This window comes from Diceros bicornis, chromosome 37 (assembly GCF_020826845.1).
Source record: "Diceros bicornis minor isolate mBicDic1 chromosome 37, mDicBic1.mat.cur, whole genome shotgun sequence".
Classification (NCBI taxonomy): domain Eukaryota; kingdom Metazoa; phylum Chordata; class Mammalia; order Perissodactyla; family Rhinocerotidae; genus Diceros; species Diceros bicornis.
The window spans coordinates 8,606,221-8,631,044 of NC_080776.1; the positions used below are offsets into that span (position 1 = coordinate 8,606,221).

Below are 24,824 nucleotides of genomic sequence, written 5' to 3' on the forward strand. Positions count from 1 at the left end.
GATGCTCCTGGATGAGAACTCACCAAAAGGAAATCAAGGGCCAGGAATGGGGGACTTGACCTTCTCCCCGTTCGGGAGAGATGGAACGGCAATGCTGACGACCAGCCTCTAGCTCAACGCCGCCCCCTAAAGAGTCCCCACCAAGTCCAAGGGAGAGCACAAAAGCTCCACAAACGCATTTGAAAAGTTCTCATTAGCCCCCGGCCCTCCAGCAGAAGGTTCCACAGGGTCCCCACAGACCACCCCAGAGCGTGGCAACTGTGAGGACACCAGTGCTTCGGCAGTAAGTCCAGGCCACATGTCTAGCACAGCAGCACCCAGAGGAGCAGGTGGGAGACACCCCCAACAGACTCCCCCAAATTCCTGGGGAGCACTTGGCGGGGGGACAAAGCCCAGCATGAACACACGGGGTCTGAGCTGGTGCACTGGGGTTATCGCTGCTGAGGGACTCCGTTTGTGCTCGTGGACTGGGGACGCCTTGGGAAATTTGGGAGACATAATTATTTCTTTAAATTAGGTGTCGCTCAGATGCTCCAACGTATGTTAGTTTCCCCACCTTGTCAACTCCTTCAGGGCTCAGCAAAATGGTATGAAGCACCTGGGATATGGCAAACACTGTGGCTGCTTTGGGGATATAGCGATTACAGATATGTGGTCCCTGCTTTTAAGAACCTCACATGGGGAGGGAGAAACCCCAAACAGGATTACAAACCCCACAGTTGAAGCCCTGACAGAGGCAGCTCCGGGGGTGCAGAGAGCACAGAGAGGGGGCAACTGGGCTGAACTGGAAGCCAAAGGGAGAGTCGGCCAGACAGACAAAAAGGGCGGGAAGAGAAAAGTGCCCGCCGTGCCCCAGGCGGAACCAGAACAGCCCTTGGGGGATCTGCAAGAGCTTCCCTGTGGCCAGAGTCAAAGGCTCAAGGGGATGTGGCCTGTGCGATCAGAGGAACAACTTTTGTTTTTCTGAGTTTTTGAAACTTTTAAGGAACAACTTTTGCTTTTCCGAGTTGCTGCTGAGGCATTTCATGGTATGACGACCCTGCTCACACCCAGAGTCTGGACGTTTCTATAAGGACCTGAGCTTAGGATGTCCACCACAAACTCTTGCTTTGCTTCTCCAGGGCACCTTTTATTTACTTATGTTTTTTTGTGAGGAAGATCAGCCCTAAGTTACATCCAATGCGAATACTCCTCTTTTTGCTGAGGAGGATTGGCCCTGGGCTAACATCTGCGCTCATCTTCTTCTACTTTATATGGGACGCCGCCACAGCATGGCTTGACAAGCGGTGCATCGGTGCGCGCCCGGGATCCGAACCCGCGAACCCCGGGCTGCCGCAGCAGAGCGCGCACACTTAACCGCTGCACCACCGGGCCGGCCCTCAGGGGCACCTTTTAAAATAGCTACTTAGAGCTGAGCCCACGAAGCATTAGTGACCGCAGGCCCGACCACCTTGTAAGTAATAGAGGCTTGCTACCTTGCTCTCTATCTCCTGCTCACTCAGAGCTGGGAGAGAGGACGGCCCTTCCTCTGCCTCACTGCACCCCTCACCCTCTCCTGGGATCTGTAAATAATAAATCTTGTGACTCCACTTCCTTTGGGTGGGTGCATTCAATCAATGAAAACGACCCCATTGGTTTCACTTCCCCAAAGTGGGAGGTGGGATGCTGAGGGAGCTACTGGGTGACCCCATGGGGGTGGCCTGTGGCCCTCATTCCACATATTCTTAACTCGGCACACCAGCCCCGGCCTCTTAACACAGCCTGAAAGGAGGCTGGAGGAGTACACAGGGGTCGGACACAGGGGCACCACATGCCCGGGTCGGAAGTTTGACTCTGCCTGAGGACAACGGGGGTCCTGGAAGGGTTGTAAGAGGAAAAGCGCATGATCCAATTCACGCTTTAGGAAGATCGTTCTGGGAGCAGAATGGAGGACGGATTGAGGGGAAAAGACTTGAGGCAGAGAGCATTTAGAATAGTAGTCGGAGTAGCGGCAGCAGCCGTCAACAGGGCCGAGCACCTTTCTAAGCGCTTTATAATATAGACTCGCGTAATCCACATGACAACGCTGTGCAGTGGGTGCTCTCATTGTCCCCATTTTACAGATGCTGAAACTGAGACCCAGTGGGATTAAATAACTTGCCCAAAGTCTACAACCAGTAAGTGACATGGCTGGGATCCTGACTCCAACAGCCCTCTCAACTCTACAGCTCCCGCAGGACCATGGCAGTAGTTTGGAGCGTTGCCTGGCGCTGTCAGTGAAGATGATGAGGAGGAGATAACCTAGAGAGACCTTAACGAGATAGTCTCTGTGGAGAGGAAGGGCGAGGGGAGTATGAGGGGCGTGCCTGCTTCCAGCTTGGGCAGAGGAGCAGAAGGGAGGACGCTCAGGAGGAGGAGGATATGTGTCGGGGAATTCCATGAGACCAATTTTCCACATGTTCAGTGTGTAGCCCCTGTGGGACCTCAGGGGGGAGTTCAGAAGGTAATTGCATGTAAGAGTTTGAACTTAGGAGAGAAGCTGGGAACTATGGGAGTAGGAGACACTGGCACATTTGGGTGGTAGCTGAAGCCAAGGAGGCAGGTGGGCTGGCATAGGGAGAGCGGGTAGAGAAGAGGACCCGGACAGAACCTCCACGTTTGAGGAATGAATTGAGAAATAAAGCAGTAAATGTGCCCAGAGAGGTTCAGGAGAGATAAGGAGAGAATGGAGTCAGCGGGATCCATTGATGCAAAGATCCAATAGGGTAAGACCTGAACAGTAACCATTTCACCATAAATAAAGCTAAAAAGCAAATAGCAGGCTGGGAGAAAATATTTTAATGTAATCGACAGATATGAGACAATACAAGTATGGAGGGTCACAGGCCCTTTTATAAACTGATGGTGGGAGAGTAAACTCTTTGGAGAGCAATGTTGTAGTATTTATCAAAATTTAAACATGCACAGATATGACCCAGCAAAATTACATCAAAGCTACGGAAATACTCATCCAAGTTCCCAAAGACCTACTTCCAAAGATGCTCATAGCAAGAACCTAAATATTCATCTACAAGTTAATTATCAAATAAATCATGATACACCCTTACCATGGACCATTATGTTGTCACTGAAAAGAGTAAGATGGATCTATATGTACTGATGTGAAACAGGTCTACGATACCTTGTTAACAATATATATATATTGCAGAACAATATAACTAGTTGAATATCATTTTTATTAAGGAAAGAAAACATGTTTGTACAGGCATATGCTTTATAACAATGTTTCTGTCAAGGACAGACTGCATATACAATGGCGGTCCCATAAGATTAGTACCATACAGCCTAGGTATGTAGTAGGCTGTACCATCTAGGTTGTATAAGTACTGTAAGGGAGGAAGAAATTTTCCTCTACCCTTCTAGATTCTTCTGGCTGGTCTAAGAATTAAATTGACATGAGACAGATTAACAGGAGAAAAACAAACAAAAGTTTAATAACGTATACACGGGAGAAACCCAGGAAAACCAAGTAACTTGCCAAAATGGCGGAAGACTTCACCTTAAATACCATCCTCAACTAAAGACAAAAGAAAATGTTGGGGGTGGGGAAAGTCAGGACTTCAAACAGAAGGAATGCAATTCACAGGTAGGTGAAAAAGAGCAAATGTTTGGAAAACAAGTGTTTGTCCACACAGAAACAGAAGAACACAGAGGGGAGCCCAACAAACAGGTTTTTCTAGATTCCTCCCTGTCTATCATCCAGTTCGTGTTGTGCTAAGGTAACAGCTCGCTTCCTGAGACAGGTTTTTTATCCTAATTCTTTTAGGCAGTTAAGGGGGAGGTAACAAGAAAAACCTTCTGAGTCTTTTGTTTCCTAAAAATAATCAGCCTAAGGTAATCCTCATCTTAAAGAGACACATTTTGGAGTGGGAAATTTTGTTTCCCCTTCGGTACACTCTGTGATTTTCGCACAACGACAAAATCGCCTAATGCCGCCTTGCTCAGAACGTATCCCCATCATTAAGCGACATATGATTATATATGCGTGGGGGAAAGTCTGGAAGGTGTACACAAGAAATGAGTGAACGGGGGGGTGGCAGGGAACCTTTCAGGTTTTACTTTATATGCTCTTGTATCACCTATGTTCTTTACAATACGCGTGCTTTATTTTCATATTAAAGCAGTTGTATTTAAGAAAAGGGTTTATTGGGTTTAGCAACCCAGAGGTCATTGGTAACCTTGGCAAAAGCTGTTTCAGCAGAGCCTGGGACGGAAGCCAGTTGCAGTGGGCTGGCCAGAGAACAAGAAGGGGCCAAGTGGAGACAGCAGCTGCTCACTGCTTTTTCAAGAAGTTTGCCTGTGAAAAGGAAACCACCAGAAAGCAGTAGCAAAAGGAGTCCTAGAACAGACGGAGGGAGAGAAAGACATAAGCAAGCTGAGAGAGAGAGATGTTTGAGGGATGGAGGCAGGATCCTCAAGGATGTGAGAGGCAGTGGGTCCCACAGCCAGAGGCAGAAAGTTACCAGAAAGAGAAGGAGAGACACTTCTCCCACCGACCCCAGAAGGAAGGAAGAAAGTGTGCGTGCAAATTCAGGCAAGTCTGTCGGCTGGGGCCTGGGGTTGCCTGCATCTTCCTTGCAAAGAAGGTGCAGGTTCAAAAGGCTCAGAGACACAGGGGGACTAGGCCAACCCCCACCTTCAGACTGGCAGGCCCCGCCAGAAGCCATTAGAGAGGGAGGCGTGAAAATCCCTAGGGCTCGCTGCAGAATCACCAGGTGGAGCGCTGGCCTGGAGTCAGAGTCCCAGGACTGACGTCATTGCTCCTCCGTGGGGACACCTCCCCTGGTGGGCCTCCCAGATTTCCCCCTTGGCAGCCTGAGTCAGAAGTTTCCCCATATATGCTGTTTCACTTTTTTCCGACAGCCCTGACTGCCAGCACACCCTGAGTCACAGCGGAGGTGTCGGTGGCACTCCAATAACGAGAGCAGCCGGAGTGGCAACCACAGGTAGGTGAGCCGTTCAGTCTTCGGGCTGCTGGGGGAATGTTTCTGATGGAAAGAACTTGGAAATGTCAGTCTCCTCCTCTGAGTTCCCTAAGAACTGAGGTGATGAATTGCAGAAGTTTAGAGCTAAAGATAACCAAGTCTTCACCTAGACAGCCCAACACAAAAGACCTTTCTGCAATGATGGAAATGTTCTATATCTACACTGTCCAATATGGTAGCCACTAGTCACAGGTGGCTATTGAGCACTTGAAATGGGGCTGGTACGACTGAGGAACTAAATTTTTTATTTTATTCTAATTAATTTAAATGTAAATAGCTAAAGATCTAGAACAATCTCATTTTCCAAGTCCCAGAGAGAAACGACTTGTCCAAGCTCACTCTGACCATAACAGGATTGGAAGCTGGTTCTTTATTTCCCCCACCACCTGTATGCCTGTGGTGGGCTCAGTGGAAGTGAAATCAGCCTAATGAAAATAAAGTGGACAAGCTAGAAAATGTCAGATTCTGGGCCCTCCTTTCTACACCTTGTATTCAGTTGTCTGGGACAGACAGGTACCTAGCAGAGCTCAGAAACCCGAGGCTGAGATCCAGTGCCTTGTTCTGGTGGGCAGAATACAGGATTTGAGGTCAGGTAAAAAAAATTTCTTAAAACCCAGTTCGTCTGCGTCACTCTAGGTAAGTTGCTTAACTCTCAGTTTTAGTTTCCTCATTTAGAAAGTGCATACTTCATGGGTGGTTGTAAGGATTAATGATATGAATTTTGGGATGTACTTTTCCCAGAAGTAGATCCTACTTGGTACTTACCATCACGGCTAATTGACTATTGCTATCCAGGTCAGAGCAAATTAAGACGTATGTGGAAGTCAGCCTGGCAAGCAGATCGGCTGCTTTCCCTTGCTTGGGGATGCATGCTATTGGTAGATAAACTATGTCAGTAACCACGATCATGACAATAAATGCTAACATCGCGCTTTACATGTCTTAAGAGCTTTACGGGCAATCCCTCCTTTCAACCTCAGCACCACCCGGTGGGTTAGATTCTATCATCGGCCTCAGTTTACAGATGAGTACACTGACACTCAGAAAAACAGGTCACTTGCCCAGAGTTGCTCAGCTTGCAAGGTTCTTAACCACCACACTCATCCGCCTCTCTCTGTGTGTATTGAGCCTCTGGTTTTAGCATCACCTGGGCGGGAGTCATCACATTCTTCTCCAACGTGAGCAAGAGAGGAGTTGACAAAGACTACATTTGCTAAACAGTTGGGCTCAAAGGTTCTTTCCTTGGGCAAGGCAGGTTAGGTGAGTTTGCAGAGGCTTGGAGTACGCTGTGGAACTTGGGAGGCATGGAGCAAGAGGCTAGGGTAAGGAGGAGAGGAAGGGATCAAGGCATTGTTCGCTGGGTGAGGGCTTGCTCGGGAGCGGTGAATTCATGCTCGCTGCTCTCCCTGTATTTATCCTTTCAGTTGTAATCAACAGCAAATGTGACAAAATATACGCTTAGTGTCCCTCAATACTGTTCTCAAAAATGTGTGTGGACTTGGGTGGGATTTTAACTTTTACCAAAGGGCTTTCTTTCCAAATTAGATGGTCTTGGCTCCAAAGGTGGTAGCTCCTACAGAACCAATGCCAAGTGTACAAGCCAAGAAAGAGCAGAGTGCCCTATGAGGGGTTCATGGTCAGAGCAGATGGCTGGGGAGTGAAGCAAAAGACAACGAGAGGTCGAAGGGGGCCCCTTCTTGGGTGGGGGTTCTCAAAGGGACATGGCTTGGAGAAGGAATCTGTGAGGCTTTAAGGATTCCCGGGGTGGGTGGGGTGGAGACAAGAGGCATTGGGTGCTGGAAGGAAAGCTGCCAGGCTTGCCAGAAGCTTAAGTTCCATCTCTGTTGTCTCCCTGAGCTGTTCCCCTTTGAGATATGAAAGATGTCCTAGAACAGCAGCGCTGCTGGATAGTAAGCATGGAGAAGCCAGAGGTGTGGGGAGAGTCCGACAGGTCAGTGGAAAGAGGCAGGGGCTGCTGAGATCAGGGCAAAGATGGGAGAAATCTGTGTGGTTCTGGGCAAACCACTTCCTTTGCGAGGGCCTCAGTTTCCTCATCCGTGAAACGGCAAGATTGGTTACAAACGCCATAGGTCCTTTCCCAGTATGAACTCCACCTATCCTAAAAATGACTCCTATCGAAGAGATGATCTGGGAATTAATTATTCAAATTATCAAAAGCATATCGAACTCTCAGGGGCTCCACCCCAGCATTGAGCAATCTAATCCACATCACTTCCTTCAGTGTGTGCTCAGCACCACCGCCCTTTCAGTCAGGCACTGTCCTCCTGGAGGTGGCCTATAGGTGAAGAGCCCAGAGTCCTGGTAAGTTGTGGAGCCCCCGCCCCTCCCACCATCCAGAGTGTCTCTGTCCTCTGTCCACCTTGACACCCACCCTCCATTTATCCCAGCATCTATCCCCGCCCTGGTGGGCCTCGCCCACACCCCTCAGTCTCTTCATTCTCTCTCTTCAGGCCTCCCTAACCCCAGATAGAGAGCCTTGCATCTCTTCCCTACCCTCTTCTTCAACAACCACTCAGGGCAACTCACTGCCCACCTCCTTCCCTTCCCGACTCAGCCAGCTCTCTCTGCTTTGGCCTGGACTGGGGCTGAGGAAGGGCCACACACTGGCCCTTGAGTCCCTCCACCCCTCTGTCAAATGCAAATATGTGTGGGTTATATTTATAGAGAGAAAGAATACTGGAATTGTATTAAAATGATGGTTTGAATTTTTTGTGGTTGTTAAAAAGATAGCCTTGGGGGCCGGCCCATGGCTTAGCGGTTAAGTGCTCGCGCTCTACTACTGGCGGCCCAGGGTTCAGATCACGGGCGCGCACCGATTCACTACTTGTCCGGCCATGCTGAAGCGGCGTCCCACATACAGCAACTAGAAGGATGTGCAGCTATGACGTACAACTATCTACTGGGGCTTTGGGGGAAAAAAAAAAAGAAGGAGGATTGGCAATAGATGTTAGCTCAGGGCCAGTCTTCCTCAGCAAAAAAAGAGGAGGATTGGCGGATGTTAGCTCAGGGCTGATCTTCCTCACAAAAAAAAAAAAAAAGATAGCCTTAAATATTTGACATCTTATACACGTGCCTGTTCCATAGTATTTTCATGAAATATATTAGAATCATCCCATCCACAAAGTTTCTGAATTACCATGAGTCATTAAGCGGCTGGCAAGTTTGCTCAATGAGTCACTCTCCCGCTTGTTTCTGGAGAACGTGACTGGGTGATCTGCAGGGGCCAAGCAGTTCAAGGGTGTTTGGTTTATCACTCCTGCAATGGCTGTTTCTTTCATTCTGGGCTGAAGGAATAGCAAAGAAAGCAATGCACAAAACATCAAACAACAGAAGTGAATGATATACAGGTTGACTTAATGATATCTCAAGGACTTAGCTTACAAATATATTTAATATATGAAGTGTGATTTTTTTTTTTTTTTTTGGTGTCAAATGATCCTTTATTGAAACATTTTCCTTTGTGGTTCCTGACTAGCTGGGCATTCCACTGCATCATTGTTGACGTCATCTATGATGTCATGAGGGTGGTAGCCATCAACACAGCAGCCCACCGACTGGGCAGACCCCCGGATCTCTTTAATGGTTCCAGAGAGTTCTCTAGCTAAAGATGGGTGCCGCATCTGTCAGGCAATGTTGACAATCTCATCAAAAGTGATGGTTCCACTGTGCTCAATGTTTTTCCGCTTCTTTCTGTCTCTTGGTGGGTCCTTGAGTCCTTCTGGGACTCAGGGCAGAGGCAGAAGGTACCACCTCGGTCTGGGCCCGTCTGTTCTGAGTGGTCAGTCTCACTGTTATCCTTCGACTTTTCCAATCACTGGTTGCCTCGGCGATGTCATCATCCACCTTTTTTGGAGACAGACCCGGGGCCAATCTTGGGGTCCAGGGCAGACGTATCACCGACTTCCCTCTGGTGCACCTCAAGTGTAGAACGTTGATCTCGTTGGGGTTGAACTTAGGCAACATGGTGGAGGTGGCCCGTGTCGGATGAACCACATTCGAGATGACTGAAGAAAGTTGCACCTTGGCCTCCTCTGAGCTGAAAGCCCAAAGCCGAGGTGTGATTTTTTATTTAAGAAGAAGGTCTGTAGACTGGAAATAGTGCATGGAGCCCTTCACACTTAGCTGGCCTCCTGGCTGTAGCACTTACAGGCTGTGTGACCACAGGCTGGTGTGTGAGCCTCTCGGTGCCTGTCTTCTCAGAGGCTACTCATATCTATGTGTAACGATCGAGGAAGATCAGGGACCTGAGAGGCACAAAGCAGATCTCAGATGTGTCATCTCCTTTCCCTTAGTTTCTCCCTTTAACTGTCAAAACATCCTCTCTAGAAACTGGTAAATTAAAAAAAAAAAAACAAACAACAAGATGTCACTCTCCACCGAGTGGGGGGAGGTCATTGCCCGGAACTGGTTCTCTTTCCTGAGTTCTCTGCCTTCTGTCCCGACTTGCGTGGTCTCCCTCTGGACCCTCAAGCTGATCCTTCATGCCAAGGAGCGTGAGCCCACCCCCAGCAGAGCCAAGCACTGGATTGTCCAGAATGAGGACTTCTCTGCGAAACATGCTAGGCTGCTGCTGCCTCTTCTGGTGGGGCAGTTTCTGAGGCTGCCCCAGCCTTGCCTTCTCACAGCCGATTCTCATGAATGTACGGTTCTGCTCTCTATGGTCTCAAGCTCTCTGCACCCATCATGCTCTGCACCCACTCTCAAAGTTGGGTCCTCTCTTAGGTCACTGGTTCCCTTAAGAGCTTCTCTGCTCCCAGAGTGACCCACCCTTGACCTCGTGACTTCATTGAACCCTGGGCCTCTGAGCAGACTTGCTCTGACCGTGGGACTGCACAGCCAGTGGCTTCCTGCAGATTTTGCTGACAACACTGGCAGAGCCAGCTCTACTATCCACCTCTCCCACTGTCACCCCATCCTCCCAGCCAGAGAGGGCCCCACCCTCATCATCATCACATCTTTCTAGGTTCATGGACTGACCGAATCTGCTTTGTCTGTGGTCTCCCTGTGCCGAGAAGGCAATTTATCCAGCCCCCATCACTTAGGGGAGGAAGTAATGCCTTCCCAGGAAGGTGAAGGCTAAGAAGTCTTTCACTCTGGAGGAAAAGGGCATTATTTTTCCAGTTTCTCTGAACCCCGTTCGGCTTTCTTCTTTGTTATGTATGATTGACAGTAACAGACCGTCTTCTGCTAAAGAGAAAAGCTTCCCGAGACTTTTCTTGTTGTTGATGTTGTTGTTTTAATATTTGTATTTGCTTTGCAAGGCTATACACCTTTGGTTAATCTTCTTTTAAATTGAGATGTAATTCACACAACCATAAAAGTCACTCATTCACAGTATACAACTCAGTGGTTTTTAGTATATGCACAAAGTTACACAACCATCACTCCTGTCGAATTCTAGGACAGTTTTCATCACCCCGAAAAGAAACCCTGTGCTCATTAACATCTGCCTGCCCCCCAGCACCTGGCCACCACAATCTACTTTCTGTCTTGCCCTATTTGCCTATTCTGGAGATTTCACGTGCATGGAATCATACAATAGGAAGCCCATTGTGTCTGGCTTTTGTCATTTGGAGTAATTTTTTCAAGGTCCATCCATGTTGTAGTGTGTGTCATACTTCATTACTTTTTATGGTTGAAAAATATCCCATTGTATGTGTATACCACAATTTGTTTATCCATTCCTCAGTTGATGGACATTTGAATTGTTTCCACTTTTTGGCTATTAAGCTGCTATGAATATTCACATACAAGTTTTTGTGAGGACATACGTTTTCAATTCTCTTGGGTATATATCTAGGAGTGGAATTGCTGGGTCTTGTGGGAACTCTATATTTAACTTTTTGAACAACTGCTGCACTGTTTTCCAAGGCAGCTGTATCATTTTACATTCCTGTCGGCAATGTATGAGGGGTCCAATTTCTTCACATCCTCGTCAACATCCTTATTGTCCATCTTTTCTTATTATGATCACCCCAGTGAGTGTAAAGTAATTACTTTATGTTTTTCTTTAACACTGGGCTCCATTTTGAGGTGGGTTACAAACTCGCATATGGTCACACCACGGTCCTATGGCATGATGGTGATATATTTTGTGGTTCAAAAAGAAGCTAATTCAGTAGTTACTTTAGTTTACTTCCTCTTTGAAAACAGGGATAATATTTCAGAGTGGCAGCAGCTTCCCCCAGAAGCTCCCCCCATAACAAGGGCAGAGCCAACAGAGGTGGGTTGACCTGGGGGTAGTCTAGGGGTGCTGAGGAGTCAGGGATGGATGAAGGCACACACTGGCAGGACAGGAAGGGTCCCCACCAGGACTGAAAAGCCACCAAAACAAGAGTAGTGTGTCCCCACCTCTTTTCTCTGCTCCCTGCTGTCCCTCCCTCTTGTGGGGGAGCATACTGGCTTTCTCTGCTCACCCCTGCCCAGAACTGCCAAGATAATCTGTTACACTTCCACCCACTTGAAGAATCAGTCCATCAGCCACCTACTTATGATTTTTAATATATTTTTTCAAACTACGTCAATACTCCTGCATCCTGAGAGGAAAATGCTGGGCCACACTAACTGAGCAAACTCTCTTCTAAACTTGAGCATCCTGAAACTATGCTACGATCGCTCAAACTGCTTTTCCAGAACGCTTCTTTTCAAATCACTTTCAGAAAGTTGGACAAAGGGATTCCTCTCTCAGCCTTATAGTCAAACCTTGATCTTTTTCTGGATGTCCCATGAGATTTTGGGTTTAATCCCGATTGAGGACTGAAGGGTACCTTGTGTTTCTGACATGAAATTCAGCCTCAACAATCGGAGATGCTTGCTGTTGAGAGATCCAAGACAGCATGTTCTGTAGGGATTAACCAAAGGGAAGTTTCCACAATGTTCTGGGTGATGGCAATGCTGTGGATAGTGCTAAGAACCCCTCTCTGACTTTGAAGGGACCTATACTCTTTTTGTGAACTGTACCATTCATCACTAAATGTGTCTCATAACCTTAGGGCCCCCAACACTTACTGAAGTGAAAGCTACTTCCATGTAGTATACAAGCCTACTCAAAGAATCCTACCTGAGATTCACTGGCAGACGGGCTAGAATCTGGGGAGATTTTATTCTACAGTAACGCTCATCTCTCTCCTCTAGGCCAAGATTTAAGTTTACCTCCAATATGGGAGAATTCATCTTCAACGATGTGAACTTGTATGATTACGGTAATTACAGTTACAACACTGACCTGCCCATGATTCTACCGGACTCTGCCCCATGCCGGCCAGAAACTCTGGAAGTGAATGTGTACGCCGTGGTCGTCATCTACACCCTGGTCTTCCTGCTGAGCCTGCTGGGTAACTCGCTGGTGATGCTGGTGGTCTTATACAGCCGGGTCAGCCGCTCTGTCACCGATGTCTACCTGCTGAACCTGGCCATAGCCGACCTGCTCTTTGCCCTGACCTTGCCCATCTGGGCCGCCTCCAAGGCAAAGGGCTGGATCTTTGGCACAACCCTGTGCAAGGTGGTCTCGCTCCTGAAGGAAGTCAACTTCTACAGCGGTATTCTACTGCTGGCCTGCATCAGCGTGGACCGCTACCTGGCCATCGTCCACGCCACACGCACGCTGACCCAGAAGCGGAACTGGGTCAAGTTCATATGCTTAGGCATCTGGGCCCTGTCCTTCATTCTGTCTTTGCCCATCCTCCTCTTCCGCAAGGCCGTCTACCCACCCTATTCCAGCCCAGTCTGCTACGAGGACTTGGGTGCCAACACAACCAAATGGCGGATGGTGATGCGGGTCCTGCCCCAGACCTTCGGCTTCCTCCTGCCGCTGCTGGTCATGCTGTTCTGCTATGGACTCACCCTGCGCACGCTGTTTCAGGCCCACATGGGGCAGAAGCACCGGGCCATGCGGGTCATCTTTGCTGTCGTGCTCGTCTTCCTGCTCTGCTGGCTGCCCTACAATCTGGTCCTGGTCTCAGACACCCTCATGAGGCTCCGGGTCATCAAGGAGACCTGTGAGCGTCGCAACGACATTGGCCGGGCCCTGGATGCCACAGAGATTCTGGGCTTCCTCCACAGCTGCCTCAACCCCCTCATCTACGCTTTCATCGGCCAGAAGTTTCGCCACGGACTCCTCAAGATCTTGGCCATCCACGGCCTTATCCGCAAGGAGTTCTTGCCCAAGGATAGCAGGCCTTCCTTTGTTGGTTCCTCTTCGGGGAACACTTCCACCACCCTCTGAGACCCCCGCCCCTGTTGCAGCCCCTCAGGGCTCCTCCCTTCCCTTCAGCATCCCATCCCAAGCCTCACGTCCACTGGCTGTCCTCGGTCTCTGGGTCAAGGCGGCCCCCGTTGTGGTTACAGGAAGTTGCTGAGGCTGCGTCCTTACCAGGCCCCCACCGTGTGGTTTAGAAAGCCTGCCCTGGGGCCCCACCCCTTAGCAAAAGTACCATGGCAACTGCCAGAGCTCTGTCCATCCGACCACTGAGCCCACAGCACTCTGTCTTCTGAGACGTTTAAAAGACATTCTTGTAAGTGACTACAAAACCTTCCGGGCATTGGGAGCCATTAGTGGCAGTACCATTGGTGCCTCCGCATCTCTCCCTTTCCCAGCCTGCTGGGTAAGTCTGCCTCCCTTGAGAGAGGCTGAGAATGACAGATACTCACTTTCTAAGACTCCCTTATGCTAGGAGTGGCTGTGTCATCCAGTTCTGACTAGTAAGACTTAAGGGCAACAGTGGGCTGGTAAACCATTCTTCTGGGGAAAAAAGTCCTGTGGCATTCACCAAGTTCCCTGTATAAATTCTGCCACCTTGCTGATTTCAAGGGTGCTGGTGTTTAGCAACCAGCTCACAAAATTCTAGAGAATGTAATAATCTGCTTTCACAAGAAGATACGAACTAGCTTCAGAGCACCATTGCTTAAGAGGAAGTTTGCTGGGGCCTGGGGCCTCCTGATAAATATTCCTGATTAAAAAGAGAGAGACACAAACACACACATTCTTGGTCCTTGCCTTTGAACATGATTATAGGATATGATGTGTGGAGCCGAGGCAGCCACTGTGTGACAATGAGGCAAAAAGCCCTACACACTTAGGCTGATGGAGCCAAAGGATGAAAAGAACCTGAGAATAAAGAGCCCAGAAATAAACCTGAGCATAAATGGTCAAATGATTTTCAACAGGCCGGCCGAGACTATTCAATGGGGAAAGGATAATCTTTCAACAAACAGTGCTGGGAAAAGTAGATATCCACATGCAAAAGAATGAAATTGGTCCCTTACCTTACACTATATACAAAAATTAACTCAAAATAGATCAAACACCTAAACATATGAGCTAAAACTATAAAACTCTTAGAAGAAAGCACAGAGGGAAAGCTTCGTGACATTGAATTTGGCGATGATTTCTTGGATATGACACCAAAGGCACAGGTGACAAAAGCAAAAATAGATAAATTGGACTTCATCGAAGTTAAAAACTTTTCTGCATCAGTGGACACTATCAACAGAGTGAAAAGGCAACCCACAGAATGGGAGAAAATATTTGCAAATCATGTATCTTATAAGGGGTTAATCTATAAAGAATTCTTACAACTCAACAGAACAAATAAAATTTTTAAAAACCCCAATTCAAAAACAGATTTCTCTTCAAAAATTCTTTCTCCAAAGAACATATACAAATAGCACACTGCTATTAATAAGGAAAATGCAAATCAAAACCACAATGAAGTACTACTTCTCACCCATTAGGATGACTATAATTGAAAAACAGAAAATAAAAAGTGTTGGTGAGGATATGGAGACACTTGAACCCTTGTACAGTGCTGGTGCAAATGTAAGATGGTGCAGCCACTGTGGATAACAGTATGGCAGTTCCTCAAAAAATTAAACATAGAGTTACCATATGATCCTGCAATTTCACTTCTAGGGGCATACACAAATTGACTGAAAGTGGGGACTCAAACAGATATTTGTACACTGATGTTCACAGCAGCATTATTCACAATAGCCAAGAGGTGGAAACAATCTAAATGTCCATCCACTGATGAATGGATAAACAAAATGTCGTATAGACATACAATGGAATATTATTCAGTCTTAAAAGGAATGAAATTCTAATGTATGCTAGAACATGGATGAACCTTGAAAACATCATGCTAAGTGAAATAAGCAAGTCACATACATTGTATGATTCCACTTATATGAGGAAATAGAATAGTCAAATTCAAAGAGACAGAAAGTAAAATAGTGGTTACCAGGGGTTGTGTGGAGGAGAAAATGGGGAGTTGTTGTTAAATGGGTACAAAAATCAATTTGGGATAGCGACAAGTTTCTGGAGATGGACAGTGGTACTAGTTGCACAACAATGTGAATGTACTTAATGCCACCAAACTGTACGCTTTAAAATGGTTAAAATGGTAAATTTTACATTGTATATATATTTTAACACAATTAAAAAAAAAAAAGCCTAGTTCCAAAAAGACAAACTTTAACCAATGAACCAACCCTGGAACAACCTACGTATAACATCTTATTAAGTGAGATAATTAAATGTTTTTTTGTATAAGCCATTTTTAGTTGGGTATTTCATTACTTGCATGCAAACTGCTACAGAGAGTTGGGGCAAGGGTGAGCAGTGGCCCTGAATGAAGATCTTTATGATAAAGCAATACCTCTGCTGTCTGTTGGGTACGTAGAGAGAAGGATGGAAGTAGAGAGAGAGGTTAGCCTTTCTAACCTAGCCTCCTTCGTCTCCACCCCAAGCCTCTGGCCGCTGAACACGCATTACAGAAGGAAATGTGTCCTGGGATCATCTAGTGCTTCTCATGTCCTTGGGTGGAACAGTAATCAAGAGCATCAAGGGTGGATTTAGAAGCATCGAGTAAGTCCACTAAAGCAGCCAGGTGGGGTAGCAGGAAGTCAGAGAGCTCTCCTGAGCTCAGCCAGCACTTCCCACTGTAAGTCTCCCTCCATCTGTCCTCTCTGCCACCCAACACACACACACCCATCATTCAGGGTGTGACAAAGGGCAGCCGTGCAGAATGGGGAAATGATTTATAACACGTCACCCAGACAAAACAAAGGATTTGACTCATTCCTTCAGCAGGTTTTATTGAATGTCTACTGTTTCAGGGCTCTGGGATTTAGCCATAATCAAAACAGAGCCCTACCTGGCCAAGCTCTTGGTCATAGAGCTTGTCTCTGAAGGGTCTCTCTGGCTCTGAGCAGCCTACTAAGGACAAAAGAAAGCCAGGGGAATTGAGCTTCGCCGTCTCCAAACTTTCACCAGGTTCCAATCCCCTGCATGTTAACAGCTGTCTGAGCGCTAAGTCAGGGAGACAGCAGCCAGGGCTGTGAAAAGAGGCCTCTCCAGGGAGACAGGCGCAAACCTCTTAGCCAGAGTGCTGAAGGGGCAGGTAACCACCACTCCCAACTCATGGAAGTGCTCTGCCTTCTGCATTCAACAAACCGGATTAATTCAGCAATGATAATCCCTTGTTCTGAACTCATTCTATGCCAGACACGGTGCTAAACTCAGCCTCGAGGATGACTGTGCCGCCCCGGCCGAGCCTTCAGAACACCTTCTGATTCAGCAGGAGGGAGAGGCAGGGAACGTGTATTTACCAGACTCCCTAGTTGCCAGAGGGCCCAGGGGTGTCCTGACTGGGCAGGGTGGAAGACCAGACGGCTCCCTGAGACGACTGGCAGTGGGAGGAGGCCGACCAAGTCTCGCTCTGCTTCTGGGAGTCGGCTCTTTCCTCCTTGAGCAAGGGTTAGAAGAAACATTCTTCTACAAGGAAAATAAGAGGATGCAATAAGGCCAGAAGCAGTGAGGCAGAGACTGAGCTGCACTTATGTGAGCTCTGTTAGTAGCTATCCCTGTCTCTCACTCTCTCTCTCTTTCTCATAAAGACAGTCTTGGCATAAATAATCTGCTAACCAAGCCATCGCTAGGATAGGGCAAATCCAGGACCTGGATTTTTGAGTTGTTGATTTCTTTCCTCCCTCCGATGTTTCCCGAGTGTCACTGTGTCAGAACCCAGCACCTTTCTGCATGGATCTGCCTGCCCAGTCTGGGCTGGCCCCTCTTGCTTCCAGAATGTTCTTCGACTTACACGAACACCATCTGTCTTTTTTCTCTGTCCCCCGAGTTTATGACGTCTTCCTCCACGGCAATCCTTCCCTGGTCGCTGCAGGATGGGCTCCATTTGTTCGTTAAATCGGGACATCCTGCAGGCTCCCTTGGGTGATGTGAAGAAGGACTCCTAGTTTACATGCCACGTTGAAACTCATTGCACACAGACCCACGTGGAGAACCACACCCCCATGCGATAGTGGAGCCAGAGAGACCTGGAAATCTCTCGGGCCAACCCTTTCAATACATAAATGAGGAAACTGAGGCCCAAGCAAAGCAACTTGACCAAAATCTCACGGCTGGATAGCAGTAGACCTGGAATAAAAACTCCTAGTTCAGTTCATTTTTCAGATATTCTGCCTTTCTAGTGGTGACATTTCAGGCACCTTAGAAATAGATGGGAAAATACGTATATGAACTTCTCAGAGCATCCCACTCGCACAGGTAGGGCCTGTCTACTTCTTCAGTGCCTGGACCCATCTGTGCCCAGCGCTGGGGTTGTTGGAGTCTCAGTCATCTGACAGAGGTAAGGGCCAGCTGAGTCTCAGGGATACCGGCTGAGTGGGAGGCTCAGATGGGGTTACCCTGTCCCGAGCTAGCAGTCAGGACAGGTAAAGAGACGATCAGAGCCCAACACAGAGTTCAAAGACAGGAAAACTAAACTCTCTATTGAGACACATGCTCTATCACAGAGTACGGTTAGAAAGCAGGACCACTAGGAGGCGGGATTTGTTACAGGGCTTTTACTGTATGCAATTGTGGGAGCTGGTTAAATAGTCTAGGTCAAGCTGTTGTCTTTGCTTCTGGTGCTGGGTCCTGCAAGTGGCAGGGCAGACAGTGGAGAAGGAAAGATGCACATGAACCAGAGAATACTACTAGATGTTTACCCAAAGAACATGAAATCACTAATTCAAAAAGATTATGCACCCCTATGTTCATCGCAGCATTATTCACAATAGCCAAGACTTAGAAACAACCCAAGTGCCCATTGACTGATGAATGGATAAAGAAGATGTGGTATATATACACAATGGAATACTACTCAGCCATTAAAAAAGACAAAATTGTCCCACTTGCGACAACATGGATGGACCTTGAGGGTATTATGTTAAGCGAAATGAGTCAGACAGAAGAAGACAAATACCATATGATTTCACTCATATGTGGAAGATAAACAGGCAAACACATGGATAAGGAGAACAGATTGGTGGTTATCAGAGGGGAAAGGGGTCTGGGGAGATGGAAGTGGTAAACAGCACGTATATATGGTGACAGATGGAAACTAGACTATTGGTGGTGAACACGATGCAGTCTGTACAGAAACTGAAATATAATAATGTACACCTGAAATTTACACAGTGTTATAAGCCAATATGACCACAATAAAATAATTTTAAAAAAAAATATGGAGAATAGAGAGGACAAGCTGGAACCTTCGAGGAGAGATGGAAACCTGCGTTGGTCTCTCTCAGCCTCCAAGTTCAACATGTGGAGGGACCACCTGCTGGAGAAGCCGACGCCCACACCACAGAGGTCAGCACACACCTAGCTGGGGAGTGGGAGGGGCTGCGGACGGGGAGGGCCAGCAGATAGCAACAGCATGTAATGGCGTCTGGTGCCCTGCGCCGACCTTCCAGAGCATAAAGAGAATGCACCTTCCGCTCCACTTTCGCCTTCCAAATCTCACCCAAAACTCTCTTCTGGCCAACATTAGCCTGGAGCTATGCCAGGACAGGAATTTGGGGAAACAGAGTTCCAGTGAACTAAGTTGACTCCGCACAAATCGTTCACACAAACCTAGGTGCAGACTTTAAAGAAAAGGAATGGTTACCACAGAAGTTTGGAGAATGTTTATTTAAGGTCAGTCCATCAGAGAGGAGCATATTGGGGCTTTTGAGGGTACTGATAATATTCTCTTTCTTTCCCTAGATCACGGATACCTTCGATCCGTCGTATTCTGAATCTTTAAGCTATAAAGATAAGTTTTCTACAATCTGTAGTCTGTGCGCTATTCTCAATAAAAATGCTTTTAATCATTTAAAGAGCTTCTACAAGACAAATGAAACCAGAATCAAGATGAACAGACAACCCAACAGCTGGGAGAAAATATTTGCAAAACATCTGACAAGGGGTTAATCTCCATAATATATAAAGAACTCACACAACTGAACAACAAAAAAAACAAACAACCCGATCAAAAAACGGGCAGAGGAAATGAACAGACACTTCTCCAAAGAAGATATACAGATGGCCAATAGGCACGTGAAAAGATGTTCAACATCACTAATCATCAGGGAAATGCAAATCAAAACAACGCTAAGATATCACCTCACGCCCATTAGAATGGCTATAATCACCAAGACAAAAAACAACAAATGTTGGAGAGGATGTGGAGAAACAGGAACCCTCATACACAGCTTGGTGGGAATGCAAATTGGTGCAGCCTCTATGGAAAACGGTATGGAGATTCCTCAAAGAATTAAAAATAGAGATGCTCTATGATCCAGCCATCCCACTACTGGGAATCTATCCAACGAACCTGAAATCAACAATCCAAAGAGGCTTATGCACCCCTATGTTCATTGCAGCATTATTCACCATGGCCAAGAAGTGGAAGCAACCTAAGTGTCCCTCGACTGACGATTGGATCAAGAAAATGTGGCGTATATATACAATGGAATACTACTCAGCCATAAAAAAAGACAAAATCGTCCCATTTGCAACAACATGGATGGGCCTGGAGTGTATCATGTTAAGTGAAGTAAGCCAGAAGGAGAAGACAAACACCGTATGATCTCACTCATATGTGGAATATAAACCAACACATGGACAGAGAAAACTGGACTGTGGTTACCAGGGCAGTGGGGGTGGGGGTGGGCACAAGGGGTGAAGGGAGTCATATATATGGTGATGGACAAACAAAAATGTACAACCCACAATTTCACCATGTTATAAACTATTAAAACGTCAATAAAAAATGCTTTTAATCATTGAAATAAAGGAAAAAATATGAAGAAAGTTATCAGAAGAACAAAGGGACAACCCCAGTCATTTCGAGGAACCACTGCAGGGGGTCAAGTAGAGGCTCCACATCCTATAGTTTTGGGGTCAGAATCCACCAGATTAGAAGGCAATATTATCACCCGCTACTTGTAGGAGAGTAAATAGGTACAATGTTTAGAGAAGGCAATTTGATCTTATCTATTATAGTGCACACACTCTCTGATCCAGGAGTCACACTTCTGGAAATCTACCCTATAGAAATACCCACATGGGGCACAAATGTGTAAAGATATTCGTCGCAGCATTATTTATAAAAGCCAAAGCTTAGAAACAACCTAACTGTCCATCAGTAGGGAATTGGTTAGATAAACTATGAAAGTGCGTCCACGCCATGGAATATATTGAATGCGGTGGTTTAAACACAGGTTAAAAAACATGATGCCAAGGGGCCGGCCCTGTGGTGTAGTGGTTAAGTGCACACGCTCTGCTGCTGGCGGCCCGGGTTCACATCCCAGGCGCGCCGACGCACTGCTTGTCAGGCCATGCTGTGGCGGCATCCCGCATAAAGTAGAGGAAGATCAGCACGGATGTTAGCCCAGGGCCAATCTTCCTCAGCAAAAAGAGGAGGATTGGCATGGATGTTAGCTCAGGGCTGATCTTCCTCACCAAAAAAAAAAAAAAAAAAAAAAAACATGATGCCAAGTGGAGGGAGCCAGGACAGAAGACCACATATTCTATGATTCCATTGACATAAAACGTCCAGAAAAGGCAAATCTATAGAGACAGAGAGCAGATGAGCAGTTGCCTAGGGCTCAGGATGGAGCAGGGAGTGACTGCAAAACAGGTGCCAGGGTTCTTTTATGAGCGATGGAAATATTCTAAATCTGGACTGTGGTAACAGTTGTACAACTCTGTAAGTTTACTAAAAATCACTGGATCGCCTGCTTAAAATGGGTGAATTTTATAGTAGGTAAATTATACCTCAATAAAGCTGTTAAAAAATATCTTTAAAGGGCCGGCCCAGTGGCATAGTGGTTAAGTTCGTGTGCTCCGCTTCGGTGGCCCGGGGTTTGCAGGTTCAGACCCCAGGCGCGGACCTCCACATCGCTCATTAAGCCACGCTGAGGCAGCGACCCACATACAAAATGGAGGAGCTAACATCTGCAGCACAGATGTTAGCTCAGGGCCAATCTTCCTCAACAACAACAAAAATCTCTAAAAAAATGAGGTAGTTATATGAATGGACATGGAGAGATCGTCAAGAAATAATGTTGAATGAAAAAGGAAAGTGGAACAGCATGTGTAGCACATGGCTTATCCATGTGTAAAAACATTATAATATATATGGGTTTATAAGTTTTCAGAAAAATATCTGGGAGGATATAAACCAAGCTTTTAACAGGAGTTATTGTTAAAGAGAATTGGAGGGTAGAGTAATAGTCATGGTTAGTTCACACAGTTTTGCGTTGTTTCAGTGTATTTCGTTGGCGTGGGATTTTTCCAAAAATGGGGAAACTGAGGCCTGATCATCTGTGGATGGTGCCCGCCAGGCCAGCACGGTGTAGGCCTCCTTACAGACAAGGAGGCTGGGCTTTGTAGATATGCCCATTTCCATGCCTTTATATTTTCTTTTCTTTTGTTTTTTTTTAACTTCATTTTCTGGTAAAATTGCTTTTTGAAAAACATCACCTTAGTCTCAAATGATTTAAGCACTAAGGTGCCAAAAAAGAACTAGGAAGCATCAAAGGTCCCAGAGCAGCATTTCTAGAAATGTTCCATGTTTAAAACAGGCTCCTCGCTTGTAATGCAGCTTTATAGAGAACCCTGGATGGATGAGATCCCGGCAGGAACCAGATGGATACAGCAGCTGGGCAAGGAGAGAATTTTATCAAACTCATGAGAATTGAGTAAAGGGACATTTAAAAAAACTGGGGGCGGGGGAGCGGCCCCGTGTCATAGTGGTTAAGTGCGCGCGCTCTGCAGCTGGTGGCCCGGGTTCGGATCCTGGTGTGCACCAACGCACCACTTGTCAGGCCATGCTGTGGCGTCCCATATAGAGTAGAGGAAGACAGGCACAGATGTTAGCCCAGGGCCAGTCTTCCTCAGCAAAAAGAGGAGGATTGGCATTGGATGTTACCTCAGGGCTGATCTTCCTCACAAAAAAAAAAAGAAAAGAAAAAGTGGGGGAAGGGTTTGGAGAAAGTAATGAGCAGTGGCGCGGTACCCCAGGGCCAGGAACAGTTGGGAGCTGTTACTGTCCCCAGGCCTAAGAGGCCAGGCGAGCGAGCCAGTAGAGGAGCCCAGGGAGAAAGCTGTATGATGGGGGCTGCCGGACAGGAGCCCACCCCAGCCACCAGCAGGGACAGCCGGGGGAATAAATGCCCTCACTGGAAGCTTCTGCCCACCCATCTCCTACCAGGGTTCCCTCTGGCTGAGCTCAGAAACCAGAGGGCAGGGGAAGCCACTGAGGGAGTCCGCATGGGTCAGCATGCCAGGGCACAGAGCAGGGGAGAGAGAGGCAGAGAGTGGCTCTGGAGGAACAATGGCTGGCGTCCCGCTCACCACCCCAGCTGGAAGTTAAGGTAAGATGAGGCTCCCAGTCCCGCTGAAGCTGAAGTACTGCAGGTGGGTCCTGAGAACCTGGAGCCCCAGATGAGTCTGATCAAGACTCAAGTTTAAAACTCTGGTGGCAGAGCTGCTCAAAGTGGAGATGAGAAATGCCCTCTTGGAATTAGAATTGTTTGTGAGAGTGATTCTTTCCCTTACAGGGAGTATCCTACTTCCTCTCTCTCTCTCCTTGTCGCTTCCAGTCCCTAAGACCCCCCAGGCCCTGCTGTCCCCCTAGTCAAAAGCAAGGTGGCCTTTCATTGGAGCCTCATCCTGGCTGTTCCACCTGGCCAAGGTGGAGCAGACATGGGGTGGGGCGGGGATGGGAGGGAGCAGAGAGCGCTGCCCCAGCTCAAGGCCCCTCCCCCAGCAGCTTCAGAGACCTACGCAAAGCACCTTCCCGGAGAAGACAGACGCACCTCGGATTTCCCAACAGAGCCTTGCAAAGTCTGATGTCAGACATGTTCCCCTGGCCATAAACAGCAGGGCCAGCTTCCCAGCAAGGGTGGCTCTGCTCCAAGCCGACCCAGAGGTTGGGTCAAACTCTCGATTCCCACGACGTGGTCTGTCCCACATTTTTCTCTATTTTATGACGGTAATAATACCAGCTAGCATTGCTAGAGGACTTTCTTGGACGTCCAGCATTATGCTAAGAGATTTACTACAACAGAGGCACAGCTGGCTACCGCCCTTTGGATTCCTCTGCTGTCCCCACCTAACTCCACGCTTGCCCAAGGGTCCAACTCAACTGCCAAAAACACGTGAGCATGACTCCCAGGGAGCTTCTGAAAGGCTAGGGGTCTCAATGTCATAGTAGCTCCCAGGGACCAGCGTCAGGGTTGCGCAAAAACCTTCTGTTTATGGGAAGATTCTGCTAATTCAGCTTAGAACATACACATATGATATGGAAGCTTCCTCCCAAGTCGCTGGGGAACCTAATTCCCGTAGGACTGACGGCAGGACTCATAAGATCGTGCCCATGACCGTTTTCTTCCAGTACCTGTAGATGAAGATTCGGGAGGAAAGAAAACCCAAAAATAGAGACCCAGAGGGTAGTCCTAAAGCTACTCCTTCCTTTATTCATTTATTCCGTGCCCCCCCCCATGCAAAGCAGGTAAACATTTGGAGCTGGTTAGTGGTAAATATTGACATGACGAGAGCTTCTTGTAAGAGCTTTTCATGCCAAGAAGCCTTACACCCACAAAGAGAGGGGGTTTTTTAAGATTTTAACAGCTTTATTGAGGTGTAATTAACATACCAAAAAAACCTGCAAACGTTTAATGTATACAATTTGATGAATTTGGACATACGAGTACACCCATGATACCATGACCATAACCAAGGTGATAAAATATCCATCACCTCCAAAAGTTTCCTTGTGTCCCTTTGTGTTTTTATTTTTTATTTTTTGCTTTTTGGGACAAGAACACTTAACATGAGATCTACCCTCTTAACAAATTTTTAAGTGCACAACACCATATTACTAATTACAGACACTACAGTGCACAGTAGATCTCTAGAACTTATTCATCTCTGAGATACATTTTTTATCCAGCAGATTAGAAAAGGTTAAATTTTTTATTGTGCCAATGTTAGTGAGAAAATGGGGAAGTCAAAATTCAAAACATAGATGTTGTAGGGCACAGAGAGATATTTTTACCTAAAAACATAACTGTAAAGATGTGTTAAAAGAAAAACCTTACAGGGGCCAGCTTGGTGACATAGTGGTTAAGTTTGTGCGCTCCTCTTCGGTGGCCCAGGGTTTGCAGGTTTGGATCCCAGGCGTGAACCTACACACCACTCATCAAGCCATGCTGTGGAGGCGTCCCACATACAAAATCAAGGAAGATTGGCCCAGATGTTAACTCAGGGCCAATCTTCCTCATCAAAAAAAGAAAAAACTTACCAATGCATGGTGAAACAGGCATAATTTAAGTAGCGACCATTACACATAAGTATTGGAAGAAAGATACCAACTGTACCTGGAGGCAGTTTAGCAGTGTAGTTGAGGGTGTAGGCCTTGGGGGCAGACCCCTGCGTGCACATCCCAA

General features: G+C 47.1%; 1 protein-coding gene and 1 pseudogene across 2 annotated transcripts; one reads left to right on the forward strand and one right to left on the reverse strand.

Annotated features, from left to right (window-relative positions):
* The first annotated feature begins 4,872 nt into the window (after positions 1-4,872).
* On the forward strand, positions 4,873-15,594 carry CXCR2 (C-X-C motif chemokine receptor 2). Of its 2 annotated transcripts, none has more exons than XM_058532967.1 (2): positions 4,873-4,985; positions 12,180-15,594. In XM_058532967.1, exon 2 carries the CDS (start codon positions 12,205-12,207, stop codon positions 13,267-13,269), a length of 1,065 nt encoding a protein of 354 aa, XP_058388950.1. In that variant the 5' UTR covers positions 4,873-4,985; positions 12,180-12,204; the 3' UTR covers positions 13,270-15,594. The 2 variants fall into 2 exon arrangements, with proteins under 2 accessions (XP_058388950.1, XP_058388951.1); XM_058532968.1 differs by lacking the exon at positions 4,873-4,985 and adding an exon at positions 7,248-7,346.
* On the reverse strand, positions 8,468-9,271 carry LOC131399014 (large ribosomal subunit protein uL11-like; annotated as a pseudogene).
* Positions 15,595-24,824: the final 9,230 nt, after the last annotated feature.

What these genes read in the sequence shown, in the direction of transcription:
- CXCR2 (XM_058532967.1), top strand. Translation starts at nt 12,205, where the DNA reads ATGGGAGAATTCATCTTCAACGATGTGAACTTGTATGATTACGGTAAT.